Here is a 23,757-nt window from a genome sequence, read left to right as displayed (position 1 = left end):
TTGTCTTCCCTGATTGATTTACCCCCTTTCTTCACCATATCCTGTAAAAAAAATATTTTTGGCTAATTATGCGACTTTTGGTGGTGCATTGTTATAATTGTTACAGATTGTTTCCGTTTCCACATGCTGGTCATGTTGGTTTCTCACGTTGCTGCCTTTTGAATGAACATTTTATTTTTTTGGATTGCTTCGGCTTTACATTTCATCCTCCATCGTGTGGTGTGTCCACTTTTTTGGGACTTGCAGCCAAAAAGTGAGCTCCATCCTCCCTCCGCACATGAACCTCTACCCTGTCTCCATTGAGTGTTGTCTTTTGATCAGATCCAGCGGAAAATGCTCAGACTGGATTTCCCTTTGACAAAAACATACATAAGTGACGAATGTGGCATGAAGAAGCCTCGATGAAAGCAGATCTTTGCTACATTTTCTCAGATAGTCTGCAGTAGTTTTACACAGTAACTAAAATCATTTTATTTAAGAATGTGATGGAATATTGTTTTTTTCCCCAGTGTGTTAAAAATGATGCCAAGCTACAGGTTGTGACAAGCAGATTTATGTTAAATTGGCATTAAGTTCAGTGCATTCGTTTCGATTTTTAAAAATTTTATCTTTAGAGAGAGAGGGATGTTATTTAAAAAAGTTTATTTTTTAGCACAAGTAGCCTTCCAAAAATGTAACCTATAAGACACCCTACTGTAACTTAAACCAACACCACAAGCTCGTTGAAATATTTTACGTTCCTGTGCATCAACCAGCTGATTTTATTTATGACAAATCCCAGATTTAAAAAAGAAAAAGTGTAAAGTGAAATGAAATGAATAAATAACGTCAGCTAATTAAACAGTAGGAGAGATTTTGATGCGATGTTTCAGCCGCTTTTCCACCCTGCAGCCTGTAGCTGTGTAATGCTGTTACCTGTATAGCAGGGACTGACTGTAGCCTTTACACCACAGCACCGACATGCAGTTTATCAATAAATTTATAACGATGAAAAAACGGTTGTTTTGTTCTCTTATTCCTTTCTTCACCATTTTTACAGGCTTACATTTTTTTTTATATAGCTTATCATTAATACTGAAGCTTCCAGTCCAGACAAAAAGCAGGACCAGCTTTTCCATGAAGAAATATTTAACTTGAAAATTAAATACAACAACATTTAAATATTTACAATATTTTAATACGCTTGCTAATATTATTATTTATTCATTTATATATTTTTATTATTTTATCCGTGTACATTCTGGAAAACTTGAGTTTGTGAAGAGGAAAGACTGATGCACTTGTTGCCGCCCGACATGTAGATTATTAATTATATTACTTTTATTATACATATATTAGTTTAAATATAACAACGTACTATAAAGCATTATATACAATAGCCATGCTAACATATCGTTATAAAGTATTTATTTTGTCAGTTTTAAATAATCATTTAGCTTTTTTATGTTTTTCATTTCTATGCGATGTTCATTAATGTCTTATAATTAAGTAGATTTATTTTTCCTAATGTACAATTTTTTTGTGATTTTGGTAGACTATTTTTTTTTTTTTTTTTTTGCGCCGGAGGCCTCTGAAATAAATTGCGCTTGAGTTTGTAATATCTTTTCTAAACTATATATATTTTGCACACAGTCGGACTGAAACGCGAGATTATTTAATCTCAGAACAGAAGTCAGGATCAGCTGAGCGCTTTCATGCCTATACGTTTGTTTTTTTTTCGTCTAAATGGACTGACCTTCGCTCCTGCGGTTAATAATTCATTTACAGACTTGCTCTTAATGGTGTTAGGAACTGCTTAAACTTGTTGAATATCGCCATTCACTCAGAACAGTTACTCCAGAATAAAACCGGTTCATATGGGCTAATAAAACGTATAAAGATTAAATGGTATTATTTTACTCATCACGTGGAACATACCGCTTAGAATAAAATCCACTTAATTATCACAATAATAAAGCATTGCAAATAAAATGTACAAATATATTTACTTGATTATTATTATTATTATTATTATTATTATTTCACTAGATGTGTGTAATTCTTCTCAGTGCTCTATATTATGGCCTTGCATTTTTATTGTTTCACACATGCTCAATTAGATCATGTTAGCAATATTATTTGTATAACTGTATAATACATTTGCTTTTGTACCCATAGTGTAGGCCAATATTCATTTCTTTTTTCTTGAAGTTTAGGGATGAAATAGCAAGCGTTGCAGTATTAGCTCGATCCTGAGTTGATCAAGGCATTGCAGTGCTGATCGTCTTGAAGAAAAAGCTTACATATTTAATATTGGTTCTTGTCCATTGTAGTATTGATCGAAGTATAACGGAGTTATAAAAGTATCCTTTAGCAGCTGGACACACCCACCGTCTTTCTGCGACTGTCTTTGTCTTTCTCCGACTGTATTTCTGTAATGGCTCTGAACAGATTTCGCACAGTAAATTTAGAGAACGGGATTAAGTGAGGTCCGAGTTCTCAGCACACTGAAGTTCAGCTCTCGGTTGGGTGCCAGCAGCCCGGAGGCCGTGGGCAGTGCTGTGCCCTGTGCAACATGCAGTCATTTCCTGTGTGATTAATAGGAAAGAAAAGACCTTGTTTTTGCCCCTTTAAAATGATGAATTATTGGCCAGTTTCCACTCTAGGCTAGTATGCTGTTATTTATTGCTTTTCTTCCTGATTAGGCCAATATGTAGTGCTGTTTAATTACAGGAGTGTTGTATCCTTGGACTGTAGCATGCACATCCTCCTGCTGGGGAATACTGCTGGAGCTTTTGTGTTAGAGTCAGTACAACAATAGTGGACATCTGCTTGCTGACTTGTGATGTCATTTCCAAGTCTGATGACATCAAGTAGTTTGCATTTAATTATAAGGATTAGGAATGCATCAGGTATTAGCATATTAGCATATAAAAACGTAAGTCAGGTGTGATTTCATGGCTTTCATGAGAGGGGTTTTTCCTGACCTCCTGATAGGATAGAGTAGGTTTGGCCCTTTTGAATCCTTCTTGATTGAAGTAGGTTGTAATTATCCGAACAACAACGATGTAAACATTATTAGATAGTTTTATAAAATCGTTTCATCCATGTAACTACTGGTGTAAATATATTTACACACTCACCTACAGCTGTAAATTGTATATCCTTGAGAGTGTATTCTGCTTAATTTAATCACAAAAGGAATATTGACACCATATGTGCCCTGATCATTGGCCACGGGCAGCTGTGATTAGGTTAATACTGATAACACAGTTGTCTTCTGTCACTATATCGGTTTCTTACATCAAAGGCCAACAATGATGGGAAATCACACTTCATCTCATGCATATTGGCATCTGAATCATCTCCATGCATTAAGGTAAAGGATATTATCTGTAATCATATCAGTGAATGCCTGTGTTGGAATCAATGCTCTCTTTCTCTCTCTCTCTCTCTCTCTCTCTCTCTCTAGATCTCTCTCTCTCTCTCTCTCTCTCTCTAGATCTCTCTCTCTCTCTCTCTCAAGTTAAGTCATAGTTCAAATTAATGATAGATTAGTAATGTCATGTATATAAGAAGATTATAGTAATTTACAGAATAATAGCAAGAAGAATATTATAAACATCACATTTGTATTTATTTACGTAGCTCTAATCACCTTTTAGCTTAGTTTATTTTACTAATGATCCAAGTATCACAGCTTTAGACAATTCCCCCACCTCATAATCATGTACAATTAAACCTAAATGATTTCATTGAATTTTTTTCCATGTATGTTCCGTTCTAGCGAGTTCCATTGACGCTGTGAAGCCAGTGCACACAGGAGGACTGGATTTAAAAAAAAAAAAAAAAGACTAGAAAACAATCTCAGTAGCCAGCGGTCCAGGCTCATCTGCATCTCTGCCACTAAACATTTCCATTTAAAGTGATTTAACAGAGGAGAGTTTATGTCCCCACTGCTGCGTGTCCATCATTCACCGACATGCCTGCTTCTCCCCACGACCCAGCTCGCGCTCTGAGTTATAGGGCATTTATTTGAAAAGCTAATAATTTAAGCTTTTTCCCTCCCTGGCCCAGCATAGGGTCGGTCGGCTGCAGTATTTTTAAAGATGTCATGTTTATATCCTGAGTATGTGTTTCAGCCAGGACTATGACTGCTTGAAGGAGTGAAGTGTGCTAAGGAACTCTTGTTTGTGGTGTGTGCAGTGTGTGTGAGAGAGTAGTGAGAATATAGCAAACCATGAAATTATTGAATTACTAGTTAACATAATGTTCAGTATCGCAAAGTTAAATTTATTGATAATTAATTGACTGATTAAAACTGACTGAAGTCTTTGTTTTTTTATAGAGTGGCAGTGCATGCCTTAATGTGTGTGTGTGTGTGTGTGTGTGTAGAGTGTGTGTTTGTCCACATGTCACATTTATAACTGTAAGGTTTGGCCTGATGCCCATTCTGTGTTATACCTGCATCTGTGCGGCCGGCAAAGGTGATTTATTGGCAACGTATCTTAGCTGCAGTCATACTCTTTCTCTCTCTCTCTCTCTCTTTCTATCTCTCTATCCATCCTTCTCTTTCTCCTGCATCTTCTCCTCAGCCAGCCAAAGAGACATTGATCTCCCAGCCATGCAAGGTGACCCCACTGTACAACACTTCCCCAAGACTTTCCTTTCTTCTCCCTTCCTCTCTGTCTGTCTCGTCTTTCTTCTCTCTGGGAGCGAGGGAAGGGTCTCGACCCGCTGAGTGATGTCACGTCCGGCAGGGGCAGAGCGGAGCAGTTAGAGGAATATTTAATCCTGGGATGTCTAAAAAGCTTTCTCCTATCGATAACGCCCCCGTCCACAGCACTCAGGCACCAGACCTGGAGTATTCACATGTTCATTGGTTTAGATGTGCTTGTTGGCCAACAGTTACAGCTATTTTTGAAAGCCAGCTTTAGTAACCTTAAGCAGGCATGACACGTCAATCCATACGAGACTGTGACGACAAACTTTTAGCGACAGCTGCCGGGTCAGGCCAACAAGCCCAACACAGCAGAGAAATAACAGCGAAAATGGTCATCCTGATCTCACTGGGCTTGTTTGGAGTTGCAGTGGATCAGTTTGATTAAATCAATGATTAATATAATGTATTCTTAGAGAGAGCTAACATGTTCAGTTTGATTCTAACTTTGAATCTGATATTGATTTATTATAATTCCTGCAGTGAAGTAATATAAACATACCGTTATACAATTCTCATAGCAGAGAAATGAACTTAAAATTAAATTATTATTATCATTATTATTATTATTATTATGAGTGTCAAATCGTATTACATAATCAGCAAATTGCTAAAGAATTTAAAAACCTGAATCTTAATTGTAATATTCCATAATAATTTTTTTTTTAATATATATTGTGTAATTAAAAATAAATAATAAATAAATAAATATATATATATGAAACACTTTTTTTTACTTTATCACTGTCTTCAGTTTAGTACTCTTTTTCACGTTTTATTTTCATGCTTTTTCAGGTCTTCAAGAAAATTTCTGCACCTGTGATATGACGTGTGAGTCCTAATCTTCACCCCTGCAGTCTGAGGTAAGATTGCAAACCCTAGCTAATATTTCCCATCTTTATATTTCAAAATCATAAGGGTTATTGGATTTCTTCGAAACGTTATTCATTTCATTTCACCGTTATCGATTATGCCATTTTCTGCACTGAATTTAATGCAGCTAATTTTCTTTGGGAATTCGGTTTTTGGACTCCAAATATTTTCCTGCAAGAGTCCTCAGGAAGTGTTTCAGAAACCTTCACAATGATCGTGAATACATACCCAGGCAGAAATATTCATATCCAAATTTTTTTTTTTTACCCAAGATTGAATATTTAAATGATTTACAACATTTTCATTTATAACAGATGTTTTTCTTTTGTATGAGTTTTTATATATAGTACAGTACTTTGGTGAATGATTGATCTAGTTCTGTTCTGAAAACCATCTGAAACAACGATGTTGACTCGGATTATAGTTGTGTGTTACATACTGTGCTAACTGTTCGAAGCGAACAATTTTCTAGCGTGGTGGGGATTTTGTACTGTATTTTAAATAACAGAGAGATTATTTTTGAATAATGAAGATAGTTCGACCGGCACTTCAACACGCACAGGAAGCCTTGGGCCTGTGATAAAATGTGCATTAGGGACAAATTCGAGTTTTGCATGCTAGATTGAAGTGAGAACCAGGGCCGGTTTGTGTATGGTTCTTAGCCTCCCACGCAGAGAAACCGAAACTTATTTAAAGGTTACATGTACAAAGCAGGGTGTCTGAAGCAGTTTGTTTATAATGGATATTCATGTGTTGTTGTCCGTATGCAACACACCCTATAGGCCAGGATTGAGGTACACTAATGCCATGCTCACTTCATCTCTTCAGTGGTTGTGATGCCTGAAGGAGATGCATAGATTACAATGCATGTGTCTTTGTGTGAGCCGTGAGAGAGAGAGAGATTGCCATTGTGTATAATGAATAACAGTGAGTGTGTGAGTGTGTGCACTGGGCTCATATTCTAAGCGCGTGACGAGAGGATGAATATGATAGGATGGTATTGGGCAGGCTCCTGCCTAGTGCAGCACTTTTCTCTACTGTAACTCTGGGACACGATGCTGAGGTCACCCACAGAGGAGAGGATGAATATGATTCTGCTTCTCTCACTCTCTCTCTCTCTCTGAAAACAGAGAACACACAGTCAATCTTGCTTCTCCCTTCCTGTGGAGTAGCACCTGCTGTGCATCTGAATTTGTGAGTGTGTGTGAGTGAGTGTGTGTGTGTTAAAGCTGTGAACCGTAACCAAAGACAAGCACGAACATGGCTATCTTTAGCGGCGAGCTCCTGAAGACACTCGCTTCTCGTACGGATACAAATATAACTCAGTAACGTACATCATGGCCTTATCCACCACAGCCTGCAGCCCAGTTCAGCCCAGTACATTCACACACACACACACACACACACACACACACTCACACACACACACACACGCGCGCGCGCAGGCACATTGTGAGCATTTGCTCAATTAACGTCACAGTGTGCTCACATTCTGTAATAAGCTCGAGAACCCTTCCACATGGATAAAACCAAAGATAGGAAAAACACCAACTGCACAGAGCAGGAGCGTCACAAGGAATCACGTTTAAAAGTGAAGCTAATTCAATTCTCACTAAATTTCAAGGGAATTTCTTAGGAACTTTCCCAGTCTTATTGGTGACATTATTTAGAAAAGTTATATTTTATATTTTCGAATGATTCATTTCAGCAACACTTTTTTCCTTTCGCAGATTAATAACACCCTCACCGTCTCAGCTTATTATTCAATTATTCATTATAAAGCATGATTACTATGAATTATTTAATAAGTACAGTAAAACTAATTGGAAAGCTGTATAGTTTTACTAAAGAGTGAGAAATATCTGGAGCTTTAGATTTATACGGGGTTTAAAATATTGTCTTTATTTCAAAAGGCTTAATTAAACTTGTGTCATATGCTATGCTATAGAATATAGTTTAGAACAAATGGTGTGCTCAGAGGAGGGATGTTCACTATTTATATATAATAATAGTCAAATATAGAGAATTAGATACTCTTTTAAGAAAGAATGTAAAGTATACGCTTTTTTTCCCCCTGCTTTGTCCCTTTTATCCTAGTGGTTGCCAGATCATCTCAATTGGTTCACAAGATCTAGCACAGGCTTTTATGCCTTAAGCGCTTCCTGTTGCAACCCTCCCATTTCCTAACTGCGTTTGGGACTGGCACTGCATGCAGTGGCTGGGTTGTATAGGGAGCAGGGTATAGGGGCTTGCTCAAGGACTCAACAGTGGTAACCTGGCCTTGGCAGGACTCAAACCCACAACCATCTAATCAACATCTGGGTGCTTCAAAAACCTGAGCCACCACTGCAATAAACGATGTATGTGCGTAAAAAAGAGCAGAAAATAAAACATAAAAAAAAGCTTAGAACATAGTAAATTAATGACCATGAATTAAGGAGTGTAAAAACTCACTACTTCCTAACTTGTCCATGCACAATTACAGTTATAATTATATAAAAATAAATATAGTTATAGTTAAAATAGGCTTGTGTCCAGACCTTTGTCCAGAAATTGTGTCCTAAGCTCAGATATAAGGGTCAAATAATGAATATTATAACACGTTATGTTGGACAAAACAGTGCGTTAAAGACAACAGTGCATCAAAATCATATAAAAAAAACAAGAAAGGCACAAAAGTGAAAATCCTAAGTATTATGTATTTTATATACAATTTCTCATATATATCTGCTATATATACATTTTTTTTTTTTTTTTTTACCTTCATGTAAACAAATGGGTTAAATTAGAAGGCTGAGAGCTGTTCATCCAGTAGTCTGTCTCAATCTCACAACCTGCGTTTTCTCGTTTTAGAGAAGGGTAACTAAGATGTACAGGGATGTATTGCTTGTGTTTAGTGACCTGCACCCTGGCGCTCCCCCTCACTCTGCTCTGAGTCCCTGTGTACAGGCACAATAAGTAGCCTCGCGCCCTCTGGTCAGTTCATCTGTGTCTAACCCTGCCGAGGATGAATGTGTCTGAGATGAGGGCACCATCCATATTGCTCTCCCTGCCACCCCTCCATCCCTCCCTCTTTTGCTCTCCCTGACACTCTCACTTTTATTCTCGCACTTGCAAAACCCAAAGCTGGAAATTTAATGGCACATATTTCCCAGGCAAGGCTGTAGGAACAGGGTGCCTCTTCCCCCCTTGTTAGCTTGATAAATAACTTCTCTGGCCAGAAAGTGCTGAATTTTAGGTTTCTATGTCTATTTTCTGCAGGCTGACATTAATTTTGCGTGCTCTGCAGGAACTAACTAACAGAAATAAATAAATAAGGCAATGAGAGGACTGAGGCGCGTGCTGCCGGCCCATTATGTGGTTCCTGTACACACATGCGCGCACGCACACACACACACACACACACACACACACACACGTACACACACACACTCATGCGTGCCCCATTTGTTGGCAGATGGGCAGCTTATTTTTTTTAACCTATTTGGTTTATGAGAGCTTGTGTTGCCATTGCTTTTTATTTGTTATAATAAGGTTAATTTTGTAAAAGCCTGTACGTAATACATTTACACAAAGCAAGCGCATACATCCTCAACAGAAAAAAATATTAAACATTATAAAACATGGACACACAAGGTCATCATCAAACACGCAGTTTATCATTTATTTCATACAATACACACTACACTCCTCTGCTCTCTCACTCCCTCTCTTACACACACACACGGAAATTATATTGACAAATATCTTCTTAGTAAATAATTACCAATAACACACATGGGTCACATTTAAAGTTTTATTGTTTACAGGTATGAATAATGGAATATTCTGTGACGTGCGATGCATTTTAAATCAGAGCTCTCTCTGAGTTAAACTCACACACACACACACACACACGGGTCCATGTACATGTCCATGGCCTGTGCTGCTTTGAACTGTGTGTGTAATTCAGTTTTTTAAATCAAATAATAATATAAATCAGTGTCTGTGACTAAAGTGTGGATTTCACAGTAATTACTGCTTATAAGAGCAACACTAATAAAGACCTTATGAGAAAGAGGTTTAGATGAAGGATTAATAAGAAATATATTATAAAAGTAATTATGTGTACAGTTTAGTCTATTCAAAAGGCGAATATTTCTTATTTTCCAAAGAATCAAGCACTTTTGCATACTGAAGTATGACCTCACATTTTTAATGTCATTTCATTAGATAAGACTACACATCATTTAAAAAATGTAATAAAATTGGCATTTGAAAATTATTATTATTATAAGAACTTGCTTATGTTGTTTGACATGGAAAGTTTGCCTCTAACTCGCTAATATCTGAGCTATAAGGCTAATCCAGGTAACGTACAGTATGAGAAGATTACAGCTTTAATTTACATACAATACTTTATTTGCATGTAAAATAAACTAGTAGAATACGTGAATCAGTATTCTCATCTGAATATACAATCCTCTATCAGCTGGAGGTCCACACAGAGTGAAACAACTGTTTTTATTTTTTATTTTTTTATTTTATTCCAGATGGCTGCTTCTACTGTGTTCATGCATGTGATGAACATTTGTCCACTGGAGAAGAGAACACGCAGTTATACAGTGTGATACAGTGTGATACAGTGTGATACAGTGTGATACAGTGTGATACAGTGTTAGACGCCACATAAGCAACTCTCAAGGAGATTAATTGGTGCAGTTCTAGGCATGTGTGTGCATATGTGTGTGTGTGTGTGTGTGTGTGGTCATTTCAGCAGGCGTTAAACTGATAGATACGTTTCCCTTACTTTAAGTAACATTATCCTTGTAGCTTCAGTGCAGGACTAAAAGAGCGAACTTCAGATACCAAGCATGTCTTGCCTAAAGTCAGGGTTAGGGGGAAAATTATAAACATTATTATTACACAAAAATATTTACAAATAATTTTTTTATATGAAATAATTAATTTCCAAAATAGTAGTAATGCTTTACATTTAGATTATCTTAGCTAACATTCTTTAGTGCAATATTGTAATTAAAATCAACAAACCATAAACATGTATTAATAAGCCATAATCAATATTAACATAATAACATAGCATGTTTACAAATTGTAATTTTTATATTAATTGATATTAGTTAAAATGTTATTGAAGTTCTTCTGATTGATGTTTAACATATAAATAATTACTGAAAATAGGTTAAGGAAACATTACTGTACAGCATGTTGTAAATGTTGATAGTGTACTAAATTCTGGTGTCTATGGTTAAAATATGAACTTTGTATTCAGCCTAACTTGTAAATGAATTTTACTCACTAATACTACAAGCATTGGTTGGTGTAAGTGTTGATTTGGTTTATTGCCGATGCTTTTTAAACCAGCAAATACAATTAAATGTCATCTGCTTTATTAACATTACAAACGGTGCATCGATGCTGAAGTACATGGTTTGTTCGTGTGTGTGAATTTCTGCTTCTGTAAAGTGTCACCAAAATGGCATTCAATGAAGTCACTACTTTGCTTGCAGTTGCTTACCAACAGTATTTGCACCACCACAAAGACATAAGCTACAATAGCAACAGTGCTTTGGTACTCGAGTCAAACTGGGACTTTTGACTGTGCAGAATAACAGAACACTTTATTTCTAAATATAATTCCCTTCTCCACTAATGCACTTATCCCAGCATTTCACTAGTACTTGGATACCATAAAGGTAGAAAGTTTCTTAGGAGCGTCTTTAATGTCTGTAGTTCTGTAATGTACAAGTGGTGCGGTGGGCGGTATGAGATCATGCATTGACCTGCAAAAACAGAAGGCTTTAGGTGATCAAACCAGGCTGGTATTTTGCATTTAAGGCGTTCCTAGAAGGCCAACATTTACAGCTTGAAGCAGTTATGCTGATCATGGCTCAGCTGTAAAAACGGTGGGATTAGTGAATCAGTGTAACAGAGAAATATATAGAGAAATAAATGTAGTTTTTACTCTCATAACTGTGTTTTGTTATTCTGCACATTTAAAAGTCCTCTTTTGACTTGAACAGGCCTGGACGTTTTGTTTATGGCCTAGTGATGTTCACAGAGTGGACGGAGTCACTGTGGACAGACTGGACAGAGACATCACCATGCTGTATGTTATAATAGAGCAAGCTTATAGATGTCAAGAATATTTTTACTTCTCGTGACTTCCTAGAGTTTTTTGGAATGTTTTGCAGTGGTCATCTAATAAAAAAACAAAAAAAACACAAATTCCTTGAAACCTGTTATTGTACAGCCTGTTTTGCCCGAAACCCATTTAAGACTGAAAGTAATAATGCACAATATTCTCATTGGAAGTGTGTATTTTCTAGGCTTGACAGAGAGCCTTAGGCCTGAAAAAGCCCTTTAGTCCAACTGAAACATAAATCAGACTGTGAGTTTGTCAAATGACAATTAGGTGCACATTTGCGATTTACCAAAGAGTAACAGAATCCGCTCGATCTACTGTTCCTTTCAGTGCTGATTTTTGGACGGTTTCCCCTTCCACAATACATGTATCACTTTCCACTAAAAAAGCAACGTTTGCATTGGATTAGAGCACAGTTACTCAGCACTAGCTATTCATCTTAAATGCCTGATTAAATTTTCATGAGAGAAAGGAGAAAAGAGTGATAAGGGGAGCAGCGGGGCTTGTGAACATTTTTAAAAGCATTTTAAAAGCATTTTAAAGCATTTCACAGGTCTTTAAAAAGCTTGATGCGCACAGAATGCATCCTTGTAGGAACACAACTTTACTAGTGTAAAGGAGGCGTCGTTGGTACTGTAGCTGTCATAAGCCCTCTTACATCAGCATGATTCAGGTAATTAAGCAATCACCCTCAGTGTTATCCAACGTGAAGTGCACCTGAAAGGTGACTCTCAGGCAGCGTATATATTTCTCAGACCGCTGCTGAACACACTATAATATCCGGGCCTATAGGAAACGCACTTGAGTCGTCCTCTAAATAAAATAAAAAAAAGTCACTTTGATCACTAGGTAGCAAGCAAATGACTTTAAGCAAAATCAAGAGAGTCACATGAGTGAAGGAGCTGTAGGGTGAAGAGTGAAGGAGACAAATTATTCCCTAAGCACCTTGGGAGGATAAAAAATGATCTCGTTATGGCAGGGAGAAAAATGTTCGACTGGAAATTGGGAAACACTGCCATAAAGCATGCGAGTAAAGTTATTTAAATGGACCTTGTAGCGGCAAGCGAGTGTGAGAGCAATCAGGATCGTACACAGTGCTTAAACTGTAATTTCCTGAAGGTGAAGGTAGCTGCAGCGTTCTGCCTCTAGCCCGCAGCTTCTAGATTTCTTATCTAAGTGGGTAATTATCATCCGACAACGTTGGACATGTGGAACAACAGACCGAGCGGATTTAAACTTGGAAATCAGAGAAAGTAAAGAGAATGGAGAAAGTGGACAGCTGAGTGCACTGTTCCAGGCTGAAGGAGCCATCAAGTGCTGTTGAAGAAGCTGGTTTCTGCCACGGCTGTGTGTGTATACAGTGTGTATGTGTGTGTGTGTGTGTGTGTGTGTGTGTGCGTGAATAGAGGGCTATCCTCAGTTGTAAGAAGCAGCGATTTTCAAGAGAAAGCGTTTCCCTTCAAGCTGCCTCTGATATCTGTGTCCTTGATCAGGCACAGTACAGGGGAGGAGAGAGGGAAGGGAAAGAACAGATTTCTCTTTGCTTTGTGAGGAGCTCTGAAGTGGTGATAAAAAAGCTGGTACAACCGCAGTGTGAGCTGAGGAGTTTGGTGAGGAACTGAACCACAGCACACGCACACACACTCATACACAGTGGGGAAGAGACAGAGCGAGAGAGAGAGAGAGAGAGAGAGAGAGTGAAAGAGGGAGCTTCTTGCTATCGATGCGTCAGTAGCAATCAATAGAGGCCAGCGAAGGCTTTTCTCTTATCACACTATTGGATTGTGTGTCTCTGTCCTGCTGCTGGTGTATCTGGCAGTCCAGTTCTTCTCCATTATACACACAGACACAGTTATGTACATTACTAATGCCTCTATACTATCACAAGCAGATGTATATATATATATTTTGCCAAAAAAACCTGTGCTTGAATCCGTGTACTTGTGCATGTGTGTGTGTGTGTGTGTGTATGTGTGTGCACGGCAGTACCGCTGAGTGGTGGGATGTTCGAGGAGCGGAAGTAGCCGCATTCCCGTGGGCCCACTCAGCTGCTCATCCTGCACAATCCCATAACCGCCCCCCTCCCCCCCTCCGCTGTTATGCCCCAGCCTCTCTGTGCATCGAGAACTGAGTGATACTACAGTCTGTTTCCTTTTTATCCAATCCTCTCTTCCTGTAAGTCCCTCATGCTCCCCCCCCTTCTGTATAGCCACGCTATGTCTTCAGTGAGGAAGGACACAGACGCTTGACCTCACGCAGACAAGCCCTCGTGACATGCATTGACCTTTTATCCGCAGGGAAATTCAATAGTGAAGAGACAGTTGACATAACCTGGCAACCCCAGCAGCCTGAGAGTCTCGAACGATAGCAGACAGGACAGTGAGAGAGAAAGAGAGAGAGAGAGGGAGAGAGGATGGAAGCGTCTATGGGGACGGCATGCTTGGCTTGTTTTTTTTTTTCAGAGGTGTGAGAAATGAAATTTGAGTGCGAGTGGACGTACAGGTTGAGACAAGGTGACTTGTCCGAGGTCGAAAGAGAAAAAGACGTAAACAGAGGGAGAGGGGGAAAAGGGTGTGTGTGGGTGTGACAAGCAAAGCAATGATTCTGCAGTCATTAGATTAATTTCAGATTAATACGAGAGTTCCTGTGTATGCTGATCAGCAGAGTGGGAGCACTTTCACATCAAGCCAAGCGGTGTTTTAAAGCAGCCTGCCTTCCTGACCCAGTCATTCATAATCAGGCCTGCCAAGTGCACGCCGCTTTTCTCCAGCGCACTGCCACCGAAATTATTCACACTGCAGACACGAGTGGAATTCAGCCACCCGCGTAAAGCCGCGTTTGGGTCGTCGCTGAATCTTCAGTGAGAAAGTCTCACAACCTCATGAGCTACACACTTTTAAATGTTAATTGTCGGAAGGAATAACAGTTAACTGCTTTTGACTTTCAGTTAACACACACACACACATGTAACCACAGCTTTTCCATCAAGCTCATCACTTTCTGTGGAACACACCAGCAGAGAAGAGCTGGTAAACCAGGCCAAGTTCACCGCACGGTCTGTGACCTGTATTCTCCGAGTCACCACAATAGTGAGGAGCGGTTATTATGAGAGGGTGAGCTGTGTATTACCTCTCTGCTATTTCTTTTTTTTGCTTAATTGTGTGTTTAAAGCTGGGGTAAAGCAATTGTATCATTTATTTGGTTATTTAATAAGTTATTTATCTATCATATTTCATTTTGATTCAACATGCATTTATGTTCACACACACACACACACACGCACACACACACACACACAGTATAATGCAAAAGTCTTAGGCACCCTGTGTTTTTTAGTTCAAACTTTATTAAAGATTTTTTTAATTAATTGTATATTGTTTATTGTTAAGTCAATTTCAAAGGTCAGTATTCCTACCCTAAATTAAAAGTTGCAGGAAAAATTATATTTGGATGCCAGAAAAGAAACCAGCACATTATGTAAGCGACCACTTTTCAGACAATAAATTAAGAATGAAATAAATAATTGGACGTTGCTGGGTGGTTCTGCAGGACGCTCAGTAAAAACTTCCTTAAAGCTAATTTCCTTATACAAATGCAAAAAATACACCTAAAACTAAACAGTCCTCTAAGTGTCATCACGCCAAATACTGACTTTGTTCTATTAATTACTGTTTAATAGCCTTTATATGTTTTTTAAGAGGCTCTACAGCAATGATTTGCGTGACATGTACAGTATATATATATATATATATATATATATATATGTTATTGTGTTGTTGTGTGTGATTCCTCTGATGTAGTCTCACATTCATGTTAGTGCAGGAATTTTCCATGGATAAAAGAGGCTTTTTAATGAGTCAACATTCCACTTCCCACATGCATCCACGTTTCCCTGCCACTTTCCATATCACAGGGATCTCTCTCATTATGTTTCTTTCAAATGATTGAGAGAGAGAGAGCGAGAGAGAGGAGTATACTGTATGTGTGTGTGGCCACAGAGGAATAGTTGTGTGTTTTAGCTTCAGAGAGGCAGGTGTGTTCTCCTCAGTGAGACTAAATTGAAGCAGACTGCTCCGTTTGTTAGATTAGACTTTTTGATCATCTCTACTGCGAGCCTCGGATCGGCTTGTATTAGATTACACGTTCCACTAAAAACTCTTCTCCCTAGTGCGACTCTTGGGAATGAGAATATATGAAAATAAGGCAGATGAAGTTAAAAAGCACTTGTAATAAATGTTTTCCTGCTATTCTATCAGATATGTATATCTAAACATGTTTTATTTTTCATATATAATGTGGGGCTAATGCTTGCCTCCTCTAATTCACACACACACACACACACACACACACACACACACACACACACACACATGGTATAATTAGTATTTGTTTCCATTGTTGTCATGAAATGAGACTAGAACACTGTCTTTTAGGAGTAACATTTTTTTCTCCCTGGTTGTTTTGGGGTAAAGGGGACAAAAATATTCATTTCTCACATGGTAAACTTTTCCCAATCTTGCAAGCATATAATGAATATGTCTGTGTAACACTGGTGTAGTGATTATTGGTCATAATCTGCCTGGATGCTTCTCATAAACAGATAGAGATTTGAAGAAGTAGTGGGCTTGTGTATGAGTGTGTGCGTGTGTGTGTTTGTGTATTTCAATGTATGTATGTATGTATGTCTGTATGTATGTATGTATGTATGTATGTATGTATGTATGTATGTATGTATGTATGTATGTATGTATGTACACTATCGTTCAAAAGTTGGGGTCACTTTCTAACTCTGTAGGGGCCAAAAAATGCATTAATCTCCTTTGAACAGTTGATATTGAGATGTTTCTGCTACTTCTGCTCTGTAAAGACTTTATAACGCCTCTAATCTGAGGTGCTGTTAATTGGTCATTTTTCAGGCTGATAACTCTAAATGAACATCTCGTCTGCGGCAGAGGTAGGTTTTGGTCTCGCCCTCCTGGGATGGCCTTGATGAGAGCCAGTTTCATTATGGTGCTTGACGGATTTTGCAAATGCACTTGACAATACTGTTCTTGCAAGAACTATTACAGAAAGGCTGACCTCTGTGTCTTAAAATAACAACTAACTGTTGTTTTTGTTGTTGTTACGTAATTACCTAATTCCATATGTGTTATTTTATAGTTTTGAAATCCCCAATATCGTTGTAGAATGTAAAAAAATAAATTACTATACAAAAACTAAGAAATTTGCAAATGACTCCAAACTTTTGAACGGTAGTGTGTGTGTGTTACAAAATGGAGACACGACAAAATTTCGTGTATTACCACACTGACTTCAAAATAATCATAATAATAATAATAATGATGATAATAATAATTATATTAATATATTTATGTTTTCATTTTAAAAGGTGACTATAAGAGGTGACTCTATGGTTAAGGTAGAGTTAATGGTAAGGTAAGATTAATGTACAATATGTTAGTGTGTATATGTATGTATATATGTATATTGTTTGGTATAAATTAACTAGTCAAAAGAGGTAGGATTCAAAGTTTATACTTTTTTCGACTCCTTTTCAAACATTTTGATATTGCTTTTTTATAAAATTTTTTAGTCGTGATATTGTTTCGAAACAAAGTATTCAAATCAAGTCAGGGTGTTGGACTACTGATCAAAAGGCCCCAGCATCACTAAGTTGTCCCTGTTAGCCCTTTAACCCCCAACTTCTGTATATTTATTAAGATAAAATATTGCCAAATACTGTAAATGTACATTTCAGTTGGGAAAATGTTGCATTTCCTCTAAAATCCTACAGGTGGTGCATTTTAAACTATTCACACATTGGCAGGCAGCACAGTGTCCTCTGTAGTAGGAGTAAATAATTTTCTTAAGAATTGTGATATTAAAAGAATCACAGCACAAATCAAATCCGCACCTCGGTATCGTGATAATAGTGTATCGTGCGGTCCATATGGCGATTCCCATCCATATTACACATAGGGACACTAAGGACATGGTGCCACTGTCCTCTGTTTTGCCACTTGTCCTCTTCGGTTGCTGCTGTGAACAAGACTGACACGTAGTGGCGGAGACATCCAATATATCTGACCTCAAAAAAGTTCAAGAATTAAAGAGGTGATAGTTTTGTAGAGAAAGAGGAAAGAGAAGGAGAGTAATGAGATCGAGAATGAGTTAGTCTATGCGTGTGTGTGTGTGTGTGTGTGTGGGACAGAGAAAAGTGGTTCACCACACTGATTTGGCACGCAGCATGAACCTGCTGTGCTTGCTGAGTAAATAGAGTGTTTCTCTGTCCGCTCTCGCAGCCTGTCTCTTGGCTTCTCACAGGCTCAGTTCATCTTCTTTACACCTATAAATATAGCCATGAAATAATCAAACAAAAGCGCACATGATGGAGCACGAAAGCATTCTTTAATCTGGCCGTCTCTGCCGGTTCATCTCTATGATTGTGTGCACGCTTTGTTGTGTTGTTGTGTCTGTACACATGGTTAATGGTGTGAAATTAATGGCACAGAAACAGAGAAACTGAATTGCGCGTGCCCTCTCGCTGACGTATGGGTGCTAACATAAACGGCGAAAAATGCATTATTGTTATTAGACACATAATAAATAGAATGAATTACTGGAGATGAGCAAGAAATTACAGCAGGTTTCAAAATGTGCAGCCTTTGTATGTAAAACCATGCCAGGGGTAAGTGCATTCATTTTGTTCTGATCTTCATTTATTTATTTATTTTTATTCATGATTAAGTATAAAAGAACTTGCTAAGACCTGAGTTTGGGTGGCCTGTGCCCACTGTAGCCTCATATTCCTGCTCTCCCCTGACAGGAGTGAAACCTGAACTCCTCTTCTGCTGTTGTAGATAAACATCTTCCTCACCGTTTGATGAGTTGTTCTTTCTAAGATGCTTTCAGAAGCAGAGAGGAAGATGCTATTAATTGTCACATATACCTTCCAGAGCAGTACAATTCTTTTTCTGATCCCAGGAACTGAGCCTTCTGCAAATGTCAATCGGTTTTACACCTTCATTCACAAGAAATTTAATCACAACACAGTGTTCCACTAACATGGTTGCAAGACATTTTGCTTAACATGCGATTCGTGCAGCCTGACGCATTAGAGCCACCATGCAGTAATAGGAGACAAGTGTCACGTGCCAGCACGACTAACGCTATGTCCTCGGATCTCTCCTTCTCATGAGATGACAAGTCCTGGTTTGATTTGAACGGCCCTCGTATATTCTTCTTGCCAGCTCAGACCAGTCTGTTCATTCTCCTCTGGTTTCTCTAATCAACAAGGCGCTTTCACCCACAGTACTGATGCTCTCTGGATGGGTTTTGTTTTTCACACCATGCTTTTTAAACTAAAGACTATTCAGTTTGCAACAAACCCAATATAAGATCATTAAGCTTATTTCATGTTCTACTGGCAGATAATTTTCTTTATTTCAACAAATAAATTCCTAAAAACAAGCAAAACTAAGGCATTGTTGCTTGCAATTTTAGGACAATTTAAATAGAAATGAGCTTAATATTCTCATATTTGGTTTGTTGTTAACTTATTTCAAGAAATTATAGATAGGTTAGACAAGATTCAAGACTTATTCTCTTGCTGTCATTTCGTTTGCAATGCTGGAAATGATCAGTTTCTGAAATACTCAAACCAGTCTCTCTGGCACCATCGGCCATGCCAGAGTCTATGAAATAAAATTTTTTTTCCCTTTTAATGATTGATGTTAAACATTAACTGAAGCTCTCTTGTCATGTACATTGTGGCGCTGCCATGTGATCGGCTGATTGGACAACTGCATGACTGCACAGGTCTGTAAGTGTTCCTAATAAAGTGGAAGTGTAACATATTCGTCTTTATCCTGGTCAGGAATGCTGTGGTTTCAGAGCGTGGATCCAGACACACACACACACACACACACACACACACACACGAAGAGAACATGCTAAACTTTGCATATTAACTTGAGTTAATATGCAGCACCAGGAACTGGTGTTGTGACATGATAACACCAGTATAACAATACACACTATTCTGAAGAACCCCACACACACTTCACCAGCAAAAACAGGCTTGATCATTTCCCTCAAACCTTGACCCACTATCATTTTTTTTTCTAAATGTCTGCTCATGCTGATGGCGTACATCTCGGCTGCAGAACACAACACACACACTGATACTTTAAATATCGGCCACTTTTAAGCACAGGCTGGAATTAATGAATGGATTCCCTTTTTCCCGCTCATCAGCCTCTAATTTTACCCATGGGCTAAAATAAAACCGTAGCTTTGATTTGTGTGCGTGTGTATTTATTTCTTATTTCTCTATCTTAGCTCTAGCGGAGCGGCCAAGTCGGGCGTTCTCTCAGCAGAATGAGTGGCAGGAAAAGCCCCTGGCACACTGGCAGTCTCTCAGTCAGGCCTCGTGCTGTGGCAGCCCCTTTACAATAACCCCCAGCCGAACACACGGCCCCACGAATTAGCAGCCTTAAGTGCAGACGGTGCACATTTACAGCCTCTGCTGGGATGGGCTTTGATAAATGAAAATAAATACTTTTCATCAGCCACTGGAGAAACGTTGAGTGGGGGCTGAGGTGTGATGTGGTGCGATGTGGTGCGGTGTGGTCTGGCATTCCCGCACGTCTCGTCTCCCTGGGATATTCAGCCAAATGCTGTTTTCCAGCTATCGATATATTCCGACCACAGTGAAATATGAAAAATGAGGGATATTGACATGAAGCAGGTGGGAGCTTTGCATGCTTATGAAGGTGTGTTTCAGGAAAACAAACCAACCAACCAAAAAAAAATAAATGTGTGAGTGTTGGTTGGATTAAATTATGTTTGGAGGAGTGTATAAGCTGGAATAAATTTCACAGCCAGTGGATCAGTGGAGATCTCTCCTCCCGGAGCAGCTCCGTGCTCACCTCTCTCTCTCTGCCATGTCTCTGTGGGGAATACATTCCTACGACCTCACCGCTCGACAAGCCCTTTTTCACTCACACACACGACACGGTGCAATTTTTTTTTTTTGCTTGAAATAAGCGTGTGTGCTGAGTACTGATGCTGACTACTGTATGTGAGTGAATGTGCCTTATACTGTACCTTCACACTGTACATACAGTTGGTGTGTGTGTGTGTGTGTGGGTCTAGTCACTCTTCCTGTGGAGAGATTACCCTTTTTTTTTTTTACTTTTTTTTCAATAGACCATTAACATTAGACATTGCTTTGCATGCAGCATAGTTGTGTTGCACGAGCCTACTGTACACTTCTGAAATATTGTCCTGTAAAGCCCATAGTGACTTGCAGTGTGTGAAGAGGTGCTAGTTACTGTACACACACACACCCCTCTCTACTCTTTTTGATTCTGTTTGTGTAAAAAATTTTTTAGTGCTACACCGATCGGTACAGCAAACCCGTAGATGTTGCACGCTCCGTCCGACATTAAGCTACTGCAGGAGAAGCTTCTGCGTCATGCTGTGCACTCCCGCTCCATTTCTGCTGAGCCACCAACTCGTCCACACACAAGTGCATTTTAAGAATTACTCTACGTGATACATACAGATTTATTATTTTACACATTTATTGCAGTGATTTATTTACTTCCGTCATTAAGAGTGTAGCCTGAGAAAGCAGCGAAGCTGGAAATGTAATTTGTAGCCTGTGTGCGGCTGGTAATTGAAGTGCGGCGTGACGCATTCTTAGCTGCACAAATTAAACCACCTAAAAACGGCGAACAAGAACCACCTACTAGACCAGTGATCTTTTAAATCACCAGTCAAGTAGGAAAAGTTAGACGTCTTGCAACCCCACCGTGTCTGTGTGTGTGTGTGTGTGTGTGTGTAAGAGACGTTTCTGTGTCAGAAGCAGTATTGGAAACCTTTGTTTTTCCTTCTCCCCAACACACACCCACACTTTCCATCATCTCCTAGAACACCGTGTCCTACTTGTGATAATCATTTAGCATTTCCTCCTCAGCTCCCTGTGAGCGATACTCAACATCATCACACACCAGGGGAGCTCCAACCCTGCTCCTCTCTCCACCTTACAGCTTACACACACACACACACACACACACACACACACACCACACACACACCCCACAAACACTCGCCCCACAAACACTCACACACTCCCCACATACACTCCCCACACACACACACACACACACACACACACACACACACACACCCCACACACACTCGCCCCACAAACACTCACACACTCCCCACATACACTCCCCACACACACTCGCCCCACAAACACTCACACACTCCCCACATACACACACACACCCCACACACACACACTCGCCACATACACTCCCCACATACACACACACACACTCGCCACATACACTCCCCCCCGACACACACACCCCACACACACCCCACGCACACACCCCACAAACACTCGCCCCACAAACACTCACACACTCGCCACATACACTCCCCAAATACACACACACACACACACACACACACACCCCACACACACCCCACACACAGTCGCCACATACACTCCCCAATTACACACACACACACACACACACCAATCATATCCCCTCCCCCCACACACACACACACATTCGCCCCACAAACACTCACACACTCGCCACATACACTCCCCACACACACACATACACACCGCTCATACACTCCCCAGTCACATACACACCCCACATGCACTCGCACCACATACACTCCCCAGTTACACACACACACACACACAAACACACATTCACCACTCATACACTCCCTAATCACACAGACACACACACACACACACACACTGACCATTCATACACTCCCCAGTCATACAAACAGTCCTTACCCCACACACACTCACCCCACAAACACTCCTCATACACACATACACACACACACACACACTCCTCACATGCTCAACCCAAACACACTCTCACACACACTCGCCCCAAAAACACACACACACACACACACACACACACACACACACACACACACACGCCCCACATTTACCACTCATACACTCCCCAGTTTCACACACACTCCTCACAAACACACACACTCATACACTTACTCACACACTTGCCACACACACTCACTCATTATTCACTCACTCTTTTCACACTCTCTCACACATACCACTTATACTACCATCACACACTCACATATTTACCACTCAACACCTACTAACAAATGCCCCCACACACCCCTCTCACTGCCCACACACACACTCCAGAGGAGGCAAAAGTACAAAAACTTAATACCCAAGTCAAAGGACTAGTACTTCTAAATCTGTAATCAACCTCAAGTAGAACTACCACTTTGATGTGTAACTCAAGTAGAAGTACTAAATACTGTATGGTTCAAAAATGTTCTTTTAAGTAAAAAAAAAAAACACAAGTACTGCACAAAGAAACTGTGTTACTGATAAACAGTATTTTAAACACAATTTCAGTCGGTGCTGTAGATAATATTAATGTGCATGTCTAATAAATTAATTAAGAATAAAGGGTTTTGTTCAGATGCTTCACAAGTTCATAAAACCTTGTGGGTATTACAAGAGATAAAATAAAATGTTTGACATCAATTTATTAGCATTTTTGGCATAGTGGTTAGCACTGTCGCTTTGCACCTTCAGGTTCTGGGTTCGAATCCCGCCTCAGGTCTGTGTGCATGGAGTTTACATGTTCTCCCCGTGCTTGGTGGGTTTCCTCCGGGTACTCTGGTTTTCTCACATCTCCACAGTCCAAAGACATGCAGATTAGGCTAATTGTCTGTAGTATGTGTGAATGAGCAAGTGTGTGTGTGTGCCTTGCGATGGTTTGGCCCCATGCCCAGGGTGTACCCTGCCTCCCGCAACCCTGTATACAGTATTACGTGGTATAGACCATGAGTGAAATGTTGCATTTTGTAACACAAGAGTTATATCACAAGAGTTATGCCACAATTTTCTTGGTTGGTTTAGAAATGGTTGGACAGAAAGTGAGAAAGAAATGCAAAGAGTGACCACTGCATAAGTTTTAAGACAAAGGACATTACAGCTACAGTG

At 39.4% G+C, this 23,757-nt stretch overlaps 1 protein-coding gene across 1 annotated transcript in view; it reads left to right on the top strand.

Annotated features, from left to right (window-relative positions):
• Window positions 1-23,757, top strand: part of mafb (v-maf avian musculoaponeurotic fibrosarcoma oncogene homolog b (paralog b)) — a 68,372-nt gene that overhangs the window by 1,901 nt on the left and 42,714 nt on the right. The window contains exon 2 of the mRNA XM_053477913.1: window positions 5,495-5,562. Within this exon, the coding sequence (XP_053333888.1) occupies window positions 5,495-5,522 (28 nt within the window). The 3' untranslated portion in view covers window positions 5,523-5,562. The remainder of the gene's footprint in view (window positions 1-5,494; window positions 5,563-23,757) is intronic.

This window comes from Clarias gariepinus, chromosome 2, assembly GCF_024256425.1.
Source record: "Clarias gariepinus isolate MV-2021 ecotype Netherlands chromosome 2, CGAR_prim_01v2, whole genome shotgun sequence".
Taxonomy (NCBI): Eukaryota; Metazoa; Chordata; class Actinopteri; order Siluriformes; family Clariidae; genus Clarias; species Clarias gariepinus.
The sequence above is the reverse complement of the archived record's forward strand: the minus strand, read 5'-3'. Positions and strand labels throughout refer to the sequence as shown.